The 12136-nt window shown below is 42.2% G+C and overlaps 1 protein-coding gene across 2 annotated transcripts in view; it reads right to left on the reverse strand.

The window, feature by feature from the left end:
* The window catches only part of nell2a (neural EGFL like 2a), a 110006-nt gene that overhangs the window by 62744 nt on the left and 35126 nt on the right, over window positions 1-12136 (reverse strand). For both annotated transcript variants that reach the window (XM_020056546.2, XM_010898191.3), the window contains 5 exons: window positions 9452-9524; window positions 9204-9286; window positions 8340-8468; window positions 7296-7398; window positions 4835-4926 (listed from right to left, as the gene is read on the reverse strand). In XM_020056546.2, coding sequence (XP_019912105.2) covers window positions 4835-4926; window positions 7296-7398; window positions 8340-8468; window positions 9204-9286; window positions 9452-9524 — 480 coding nt within the window. The remainder of the gene's footprint in view (window positions 1-4834; window positions 4927-7295; window positions 7399-8339; window positions 8469-9203; window positions 9287-9451; window positions 9525-12136) is intronic.

A 12136-nucleotide genomic window follows, 5' to 3' on the forward strand; every position in this document is an offset into this window, starting at 1 on the left:
CGAATAAGATCTGGATACATCTGCTAAGTCTACCAACCAGTAATCTCCCACAAAACCTTCCATCATGTTTTGTGCACCCAAGGACCAATCGCTATGGCGTAATGCTGTTGTTGGGCAGCTGAGCATAAAGAGCAGTTGAACTGCCTCAAGGCATCACTGCTTCATTAAAACTAGTTAATGTGATAAAATAAGATTGAAGGTTATTAGTTGGTTAGCTTCTCTTTTGTAATATCAGCTGGTTGTTTTAGGATCAACTGGATGTAATAGACAAGTGTTTATTTACATTATCAAATGTCTGAAATACAGTTCCATTTGGAGACGCACCCTGCAGAATTAAGTTCTGCTAAAATCAAAAGGTGACAAATAATTAACAAAATAAGGTCCCTTCCATCCAATCAGGTTCTAGGTATAAGAATTATGACCACTTATGTCACTTATGCCTAGAATCAGCCCTGCGTACAATGATACATTTCCCGCCACTCAGACCAATTGTTGTTGTGCCAAGTTAATTTGCGCTGTGCACAAATTACATTTATTGACATGGACTTCCAATTATTTTGCAATCATGACTGAGTTACTCAGCATATGGAAACGCAAAAGTCATAGCAAAATGTGTAGAAATGCTGGAAATAGATTTTAAACATTAACTGATTCTCCTAAACCTCATGACATGGGCTACGCCCTGAGCATGCTAGTGAAAAAAACATAAGAAGAAACATTACAAGGTTGACTGAAACCTGAAAGTATTCTAGGAAGAAACCTTACAAGATTGACCGAAAACTTAAAACTATTCTAGAATGTAACATGATATGATTGACTAAGACCAGAAATTATTTTCAGAAAAAAAATGTAAAAGATTTATTGAAACTATTCCTCATCTGTGTCCAGAGTTGGGTAGTAACGGATTACTAGTAATCCGTTACATGTAACTATTTGTCTTCTAATGCATCTTAATAAGAAATTCAAAGTAATCAGATCACATTACTGAGTATGAGTAGTTCAAAAGTTACATTACTGATTACAAATGTGGACAGCTGACTTGTAATTGTAACAGATTATATTTAAAAAGTAACCTACCCAACCGTGTCTGTGGTCTATTTGTGTTTTTAGTCTATCTTTGGCCTATCTCTGTTGGTGGCCTATTTATGTCTGCAGTTTGTATGTGTCTGGGGTCTATCTTTGTAATCTATCTGTGGTCTATCTGTGTCTGCAGTCTATCTGAGGTCTGTGTCGGTGGTCTATCTGTGTCTGTAGTCTATTTGTGGTCTATTTGTGTCTGTAATCTATGTGTGGTCTATCTGTGTCATTGGTCTATATAAGTAGCTGTTCAGTGGCTGTATTTGTATTTTGAACCATGTATGTCCCTGTCTGTGTTGTCAGAAAGCAGGTCTGCTAGTAGGCCCGTTATGTAACCTCACTCTACAGCAATATGTCTTACACTCAATAATCTATAGACCCTGGAGGAATCCATAGGAGATGTACTAAATGTGGCTTGATCAAAACACTCCGAATGATTGACATGCTGTGACGGTTCCGTCCCCTCCTGGAAACTCAATTACTCAGTTTTGCCAATTTCTTTCCCCATAGAGAGCATAAGAAGGGACTTTAAAGCTGACAACCAACAGATCAATACATTTAGCTGATGATGACTGCCCAGAGTTGTCTTATTCAGGCTTGATTTGAGCTCTGCCCTGAGAAGAGTAGTTCTAGTGTGGAAACACGGTTTAATAACGCGGTCATACTTCCTTAGAGGAAAATAAATACACAAAAAAACACTGTCAGTAGGGTTGTAAAGTATTCATTAACTTTTTATATCTGTGTCATTCTGTACACAAGGTTGTAGTAAACAGACCTTTAAATCCAAGAGAAAAACAGCTTAATTAATGAAAAATCTCTGCATGTGTTTTATGTTCTTCCACTTATACAATTTCAATATGTATTTGTTGTCAATTTTGGCATTTGTCAAATAATAAAATAGCTGGAAAAGTTATAGCATTAACTGAAAATAAGAATAACAAAATACCAACAGGACACATGATCAGTTCTAGTGTGTGTGTTTGATGTCTTGTGATCATTATACACCAAATCCTTGGCAGATTGAAAAAGTCCCTCAATCTGGTAGTTTCCAGACACACGTCCTCTGCCACCCAAACTGTAAGTGTTTGATCTGCTTGAAGGAGTTGTTAGAGTTATGGAGGTCTCTTTAAAACAAGTAGCCCTGTTCAGTGGCGTTTTTATATATAAGAATTGGTGGGGCACAAACCATTTCAAAATATAGAATACATACTAGTAAAGCTACAAAACTCCCTCTTGCTACTGATGTGTTTATTTAACACATCAACAAACAGAGTGGCTCCACAAAACACTTTTAACGACAGAGCGGCTTGCTTCTACCAGGTGTTGTAGGCCACATATTGGAGAGAGAGAGACTTTCTTGTGTAATTGCTCTCCTTCTCTCTCACACACATGTAAAATTACCACTGTCACATTTACAAACCTAAATTAGGAATGCAACCAAGCTCAGAACCAATGCCATACGCGAACAGCAATGAGCTCAACACCACTAAAGGCCACAACGAAGCGGAAAGACAACTTTTTAGGGATTCAGATCCATTCTATGACAACAACCTTAATAGATAAGCATGGACACACTGACACTCGTCACCATCTATATCAATCGATCCAGCACAAAAATATGACCAATGCACAGATCAGCACCACAAAGGCAGGATGATAAAATATGCTTTCACTCACCAAGGCTGAGGGCTCACTTGAAGAGAAAGGTGGCACGGCAGTTCTTTCTCTGGGCAAACTTTTCAATGACTTTGGGAATAAAGTAATGTAGCTGCTGAATAAACTGGCTTTGGATGGACAACATGGCCAATACCTTGAGTCGCGGCTGTCCAATGGTATTACGAGGGAAGGTTTTCACCCTCTTCAAGGTGGAAAAGTTCCTCTCTGACTCGGATGTTGTCATAGGTGTTATGATAATTTTCAGCAGAGAGACGGTCTCAGCAAAAGCCTCCTCTAGGTTGTTCTCATGGATGGATCTTAACAGAGAAAGGGCCGTCTTACCAGTGTGAAGCTCAGTGTGGTGGTACAGAGTGGTCAGCTCAGATTTCAACTTTTCCTCGTTTCCTAGAGGCCATAGTTTCACCGCACAGTCAAGCTCAGATGTATAGTGTAGTTTTCCAAACTGCATTGACAGTTCTACTTTTAAAGTTCCATCGTACAGCGGGTGGCCTTGGAATTTGTCTCTGTGTTGCCTCAGCAAGTGCCGCAACACGTTTTGGAGCGCCAGAGAAAAAGGTGGCAAAAGCAGTTAAATCTGCAAAAAACACCTTCAGGATGCTCATCCTTGCTGAATAAAGTTGCTGCATGGTCAGTTTCAGCAGATGAGCATAGCAGTGAACAAACTGGGCATGTGGGTATGTCTCTTTCATTAGCGTCTGTACCCCTCAGATGTTTCCACTCATTACAGCCGCACCATCATAAGTCTGAGCGATCAGCTTTTCTCCCAGCTTCAGTGATTCCAGCACACCCTTGATGCTATTAGAGAGGCCGAGTCCAGTTTTATCTTTGACTTCCACAAACTCCAAAAACTTCTCTGTCACTGTATTGTCAGGCAACACAACCACCATTTGTGATTTACAGGAGATATCAGGTGTCTCATCTGCCTATATGGCAACAAACGATGTCTTGTCCACTTGCTTGGCTATCTCCTCCCTGTACACTTCATACATTCAGTCTAATAGTTCCTTTTTTACAGTGCTAGATGTCCCTTTGAAGATGGGCTGAGCGTCATAGTGCCTCTGAAGTCTCGAATCGCCCTCACACATGCGGTTTCACATTTTCCACAAAGTTTAATACATGTTTTGATCCGACTGAGAACGTACCTGTTTTCCTCCACCTGTTTGTTATGCTGCTCAATGGAGCGCCTGTATGCACTGTCAACTTGGGCTGCAACATTTACCCTTCCAAGTAAGCCCAATTTCACAGAATTGTCCAGATGACTCCCACTGCTCTCATGTTTTGCAATCCCCTCAGAAATATGTTTCAAATCTTTGTAACCCGTCCTCGACCAAGTACCATCTCCACCAAATAGCAGACATGGAAAAAAGTGCACGATTACTTTTACCAGCAGTTTGAGTGATGACAATATCCCGTGGCTGATGGGCACCAAGTCGCTTTACTTCAAGTTTCTCCTCCAAATTAAGGTTTTCAAACTGCTGGTAAAAGAGTATGAAATTCACTTTATTCATTTTCTAAAGTTATCTGGCGTTTGTGAAGCTAACATGCTAGCTAAGACAATCTACCCTCCTCGCTCTTCTTGCCTACTAATGTTGGTGCCAGACAGTCAATCAGGTCTGAAATACAAAATGACGCTGTAGAGGGGCTACTGGCTGTCAGCCCCACTTGGCATAAAATTTGTGTGATCTACATTGATCACACTAACATTCTGAGCATGCATATTAATATTTTCACATGTAAAATGTACATTGCATTGTGAGAGAGGGGCTAGCCCCACATTCACACTTAGCCTATGTAATACTATTGCGAACTCAAATCGGCAGAACGCAGTCTGAAGCAGCAAGGCAGGGACCAATGAACATGAAATAAAATCCTAACACAAATGATATGCAATTTAGGAAAATGCTACATAGATTCATAAATTATAAGAAGTAATCTTCGAGAAATATAAATGTTGTTGCAGTTCTTTCTGTTGACAACAGGTGGGGCTGTGCCCCACCTGCCCCTAATGACCAGTCGCCCCTGGCCCTGTAGGTATACAAACCGAAATAGTAGGATTTCATTAAAGCTCCGGTGAACTCACCTTGCACTCATACATCTGGCATCTGCCCGAGATGTCATGCATCGCTTTAAGATCTCCCTCCACCAGTACTTCTGTTCTGAACAGGCATACCGCTGAAAAATAGACACAAGGAAAACACACACACACATTATTCCTTAGTGTGTCAGCCTGTGACAACCTGCTGTGGTGAAGAGATACACTGGGGACAGACATGGAAATAGAATGGGACTCCGACGTCACTGAAAATAACTGGAGGAAAGGTAATAACCTAACTTGGTCAGAAAATCATATTATATGTGTCAGTTTGATGTGGAGGTTTGAGTGCATAGGCTATGTGGTTATCCAAAGTAGCTGAGGTAAAGCACTATATAGGCCAAGCTCCGAGCCATTTCACACGTCAATCAAACAGTGAATTCTTACATCTGCACAATAACTAAAACGGGATAAATTGATCGGTCATATCCACCACACTGGAACGGTGCTTACCGGGAAAAGCGACAACGGTGTTTTGGAAAAGCTATTAAACATCGCACTCGACAAGTCATCAGAATCAGAATTCCCCGCATCCCGCCCCGCGAGAAGTACAGCGCGTAAACAGATAAGGTTTTAATTTGGAGCGAGAGTCGTCTCTTTGTGGCTCCAACACCAAAGCCGGCTTAATGAACCCTGTGTTTGTCTTCTTCAGGAGATAAGTGCGGTGTCGAGAGACACAGACGCCGCGGAGACATAGACACACAGAACGGCAGAGACTTAACACAGATGCGCAGGGCCGGCTAAGTGAGCAGGACGTATTTACAGTGTGCGTAAGTTTATGTACCATTTCGAAAGATTACGACGGTTACAGGGTTTAAAACTCCACCTCCCGCTGGCGCGCTGCAGCTCAGAACAGGGCACGGCCGCCTCTGGGCAGTGAATGCCCAAGCCAACGAAGCCTGATTAGCTAGGTCGTCAACATCATCATCTTATGGAAATATCCCCCTTATACAAAGTAAAACTAAATGCAAAACTAAACTGGGAATAGTATGAATCGGATTCCCTTGAAACCGACTGGGAGTGTCTATGTGTTGATGGCCCGTGGGAGTATCGCATTGTACTAGGATTCAATTTTACACTTGAGCAGTATATTTAGGCTGCTGCCACCCACCCAATGTAGAGCTGGAAACAGCACTTGTTAATACACCGGTGGGAATTGGTCTACATGAATAGTGCCTGATTTATTGGAAGACATAGAAACAGCATTTACGCGACCACGGTAGCAATTTAACGAGAACACTTCGAAGACAGAATAACGGCTCACCTGACCACAAGACTGAATGCAAACATCACACTGTTGGATACATTGAGTAAAATAATTGTCATGAACAAACTGGGTTAAGCGCAACATTATTCAAACCAATAAAGGTTTGACTGTTGACTCCAAGTGGCATCTCAGCAAACTGAAGCACAGGTTGAACCCACATGACACAATGCCATTCTGAATGGTAATCCGTGGGTCTGCTGAATATTACTGTTAAGAGAAATTTGCTCCCGTGCTGCTCCTACTGTATGTCTTTTGAAAGGAATTCACATCAGTCCGTTTAGAGTAAATATCTCGACATATAAAAATGGCTACAGAGGTGAGTGAAAGGTCCAATTGATTGATATCTATGTCTGTGTTGACCAGAAAAAGAGATAATATACAAGTGTTAACACCATGTGAAGAGGAGAGTAGTTAGAATGCAGCGGAAGTCTCATAGTCTAATAAAAAAACATGCCGCCTGTGTAGATGCTGTAAGTGATGAAGCAGAATTATTCATCTAAGAACACATTCCTGTACTAAACGGCTATCGATGAAATAAAACATAAAGACATAATCTTAATGTTTCATGACCTGTGCGGACAACTTTTTCAGATTAACTCTTCTTTTGTTCTTGAACTTTTCGGGGGGAGGGGGGGAAGGTGAACGTTTTTGGTCGGGCTCCCAGTGAACGGTGTCATTCTGTCACAGTGTAAACAGGGCGGCTAGCGACCCCCGCGTTCTGTTCATTTATGTCACTGTCGGCGCGGCCATCTGTGCTGAGAAGATGGCTATAGAATAACTGATCGGCAGTCTGGCTGACAGCAGCATTTAACAGCTCGTCCTCGCTGTGTCACCTGGGCGGCGTCAGCCAGGCTAGCAGATCAGTCCGCGTGCTGTAAATGCAAAACGGATGACGGATGATCACAGGAGGCGTTTTGGGAGTAGCCTAGCAACACAGAGCTGTGGTCAGTCATCAGGCAAGTGTTTTGCGGAGAGACGGACTGTGTTTCTGGGGTGTTCTGTTTTGTAGAAAAGTGTGAGAGGACTGTTTACAAGTGTACCATGCATTCGTAAGTGTGAGTGGCCCCATCTGTGAGTGAGTAAGGGTCTGTGTGTGTGTGTGTGTGTGTGTGGGTAAATCCATCTGTGTATATGTCCATTTGTGTGTGTACGTGTGTGTGTTAGGACACTGTTTTCACTCACGTTGGCACTCTTTGCAGCAGGCACCTTTCACGTAGGAAGGCGCTGTGCCCGCTGGGCACTGAGGAGGCTGGCAGGAGACCGTCTCACAATGCACCGTTCCGTTCTGCGGGAGAGGAAAAACAGGAAGTCAGAGAAGTCTTCCGTCCCCTGGGCGAATAAGCATGAGGCGCTTCACTCTCCAGCTCCCACCTTTCCCTCTGGGGGTTTAATTCGGTTCAAAGAAACGCAGACGGGTCTGATCCACCACAACTGAAAACATCTTAATGCCGTGACCTTTGTGCGTGTAAGGTCGCGGCTAATTGGCACACATAAGGTAACGAACGCACTCTAATGGCGTAATTGCAGTCAGCATCGGGGACGTGGCACGACGATGAGCACGCCGGTTCATTGGATGAGCGAAGCAGAACAAATCGCAGATGATAATTATCATCTGTCGAGAGTAATTAGGTGCAATGTAGTGAGAGATATGTGATTTAGTCATTATACGAATGCAATGTAGTGAGATATATGGGATCTCCTAGTTCATCTCAGCAGAACCACTTCATTAACTAATTTGAGGACTTTGGTGGCATAGAGACACTGAATTCATATCCGATGGCTGGAAGAGTGAAGGGGCTGAAATCCGTCTGGGTTTTCTGTAAATAACTCCAGCCCTGCTTTTGCTAATTATTCACACTTGATGTACAGGAAAGTAGACTCCTGAGAAGATCTGTCCAGCCTAGCTCATATGTGTGATCGTATGTCAGTGTTTACATTGCCTTTCCTGTTTTCTTAGATATCTAGGGCAACAATCCTCTCCGCCAATGAGGTAATGAGAACATAGGCCATCAACAATGGCCCACTGCCTCCCGCCCTCCCCACAACACTTGATGAACTGAAGCCCAAAACAAAGACAGGGTCTAGAATGGGCCCATTGAGTATATTCACACATACGTAAATACACACGAACGTACTCAGAAACACACTACTCATATACACAAACACACACCAGTTAACCGCACACACAGGGAGATAGATCCACTCAACAACACACACACATCCCACCGTGCACGTGCAGTTCCTGCAGCCATCTGTCCAGGAATCGTCCTCTCTGTAGACGACCCCCTTGACACTGCAGGTCCTCTCACAATAGCATCCATCCAGCCCATTCATCTTCTCCTCCGCCCTGGACAGCTGGCCACGCCAGGCCCAGATACAAAGGAAGGGAAAGAGAGGGGGGGGGGGGGTCTCAGATCAGTGGATGAAGCATAATATAGGCCCTGGAACAGCCAACCATGAAACTAGGGAGATGCTCACTGTTTGGCATTATCATAGGGGATGTTCACATTTTGGCATTATCATAGGGGATGTTCATGGTTTGGCATTAGCACAGGAAATTCTCAGGTTGATATTATCACATGAGATGTTCATTGTTTGGCATTGTCACATGAGATGTTCACAGTTTGGTATTATCAAACAAGATCATCACTGTTTGGCATTACCACATGAGATGTTGATATTATCACGAGATGTACACTCTTGGGCATTGTCACATCAGATATTCACTGTTTGGCATTATCACATGAGATGTTGATATTATCACATGAGATCTTCACTGTTTGGCATTATCACATGAGATGTTCACTATTTGGCATTATCAAATGAGATGTTCACTGTGCAACATTATTACATGAGATGTAAACTTTTTGGCATTATCAAAAGGAGATTAAAATATTGAGAAAAGCTTAACAAGAAAATCTGTCAAAAAAAAGAATTCTAGGGAAGGAGGAGTTGTCAGCGCTCAACAGAAAAGGCATGAGCCTTTGTCATGATTTGTGTCAATTTTTTTTCATTTGCTAAACTCTTACCTAGATTTTAACGTACTGTAGATAGAACACATGGCTTTGTGAGCAGGATACATCACTGTACCTTGCTGGATGTTTTGGCTAAGATGTCCTGCAGTTCCATGATCTTCTGCACCAGTCCGTGAAAGTCATTGCACGTTGGGCATGCTAGACAAGAACAAACCACAGACGCAAAATCGTTACACAAAAACGTAATGCTAACACGTGAACACTTGGGCCAACATCTTTAAACATATCATTATGTTACAGGTAAATGGCGTCATTGTATGATTGGGCCAGAGGTTGATACTGGTAAAATAATTGTTGACTCACTTCGGTTGAGATCCGGGCACTGGGAGATGAATCCCTGGGGCATGACTAGAATCTGAACGTCCTGCATTACACCCTGCCGACGCACACAGACAAAAAACACAGGCTTATTTCGTGCCAGTGCAGTCTCCCATCTGTTTGGTGTGAACGGGTCCTACTTGATCCCAGATAACACCCCAAAACAGGGGGACAGCTGCCACCACAGGGCAGTGGATGCTGTTATATATAAAGAAAAGGCAGGTCCAGTTAAAGTGAGATAGGTAGAATAGAGATAAGACCAATGAGAGATGGTCTCTGCTGAGCTTATCTCCTGTGTATCATGTGTACACATTGTATTGTATTACGGGGTTGATGGTAGGCTATATTGTATTATTATTTAGAGAGGGTGGACAAATTTTTTTTACTCCAAATGGAAAAGGACTGTTATCCTTCAAGTAAGTAAATGTGTCAGCTATGAAAGCAAATCAAACTTTGATCTTTTGAGTTTTCAAAGCAACATGAGGCAACAAAAATAGTTTTCTAGAGAGGCCAAATAGTTTGTACCCGAATTGCAAGTGCATTGGTCACAAAAACAGCTAAATTATTTGATGTGTCAAGGGGAACACTCTCAAAAATCATGAAAGAAAATGCCGAACATGAATAAATTGCATCAGCAAAGAAGACCAGTAGTCAAAGCTGACAGGCAGAGATAGACAAACATTTAATAGGATACTTGCTCAATGCCCCAAAAGCACAGCCTTGAAAATTACCACAGAATTGAATCAGCCCCTCTGTGACCAAGTCACTATACTTGAGCATCACAAAGCTGTAATGTATGTAAGGGCTTCTATTCTTAAGCAACTTGTATACAACATGCAAAAAATCCTAACTTTGTGTACAGAACAATGGAAAAAGGTAATATGGTCTGATGGGTCATCTTTCACCCTATTTCCAACATTCGGACAGGTTTACGTTTGGAGAAAGCAAAAGGATGTCTTCAGCTGCTAACTGAAACAAGGTGGGGGGGTCGTATTGGTATGGGTCTGATGACTGCTCTGCAAGGGTCGTATAACAGCCAGGAAATTAGGCCATTTCACAGAACCGGGTGCGCCCTAGGGTGCAAACACTGTTGTTTCAATATTGCAGGATGACAATATCCAGATACACTGCTAATTGAATTCAAGTGTGGTTTTATGAACACCAGTATGATGTCAAACACTTTCCATGGTCTCTCCAATCACCAGATGTGAAAATCCTTGAAACTTTATGGGACGTTCTGGAGCGAGAATGCATCCTACAAAGAACTGGAGCTTTTTTCCTCTTGAAGAATGGTGCAATATTTCACTACACCCAGCCCGGGACTCAATATGTCAGTATTCCAAGAAGGACTGGAGCTGTTTTAAAGGAATGGTTTGGCCCAACTCCTTATTAAGTAATTGACATAAATATATTGTTGGGTTTTTCAGTTATTTCCCCCACCCCCTGTATATTTTCATTTATTGTGTTGCTTTGGGATTTTTGAGGGGACCCCGGGAAGAGTAGTTGCTGGCCTAGGCAGAGGCTAATGGGGATTCTAACAAATAGTAAATACCCTACAGAAAAATAGTTGGAAGGATTATGCCCACACTGCTGTAAGTCGTGCTATATAAGAGCTTTGGCTAAATCAGCTGTTGACAACCAGGTCCTGAAGTGGACATGGACCAAGCTTTAATACCACCATGTGAAACAACTAATTTACTACATGTAAATCCACAGCTATTCATAATCATGCAGAACACAACCCAAATACTGTTTGTATTGTGTCATTAGCAAACACATTTATGAAACATTTTATGAAGATGAATGGTACCTGAAATGTTTCAATGTTGGGCAGTCTGACAATTTTACTCTATACAGTACTTCTGTGATCTTTAACCAGCACAGTTTGATTTCCACTGAGATAATTGGACGGAAATGGGATATAAAGGAAACGTTGATGCGGTTGTCATGGATGTAACAACTATTTTCGTTTAGTCCTGATTCCCTTTGATAAGCATAACTAGGAGAAATGGTTTAAATTTGATTCACAGGCCTCTTAATTGTACATGCTTTAGTCCTATGGCCCAACTGCACATACAGACAGCCAGTAACCATGGAAACCACCTCTCCCCATTCATTCCTTGAGTGTATTTATTTCCCTCACAGAAGTGAAGCAGCGCAACTTATGGCAAATTGCATTCTGTATTATTTTCGGGCCACTTCAATTTACTGCCCATGAATTCAAATCCAAAGAAACCGATTGGCTGGTTCCTCACGGAAACATTAGACGAGGTGGAGGCAGGCATGAGTGGTGTTTGTTAAACATGTTTCTATCTGCCAGTAATTTAGACTGACTCAGTGGGGGCAGAGAAAACATTAAACTAAGAAAGGTATTATAAGCAGGCTATACATCACAGATATTGAGTGCCACTGAATGCTTCGCCGGATATGATTACAATCTAAACTAGCCAGTGTCCCAATGTCTGGCCTTTAATCAAAGATTGAGAACCAAATGTAGCCTTCTCTGGCATTAACTGTGAATGAGTCATCTTACTATGGATTTCTCCTTCATACGTGCCATGGGATGCTTTATATGTAGGATGCTAATACTGAGCTGCTGAATGGGTGTTTATTAAACCTCATCCATCTCTGATAGAACGAGTATTGGCCACCATACTGCTAAGGACGCAA

This window comes from Esox lucius, chromosome 19 (genome assembly GCF_011004845.1).
Source record: "Esox lucius isolate fEsoLuc1 chromosome 19, fEsoLuc1.pri, whole genome shotgun sequence".
NCBI lineage: Eukaryota > Metazoa > Chordata > Actinopteri > Esociformes > Esocidae > Esox > Esox lucius.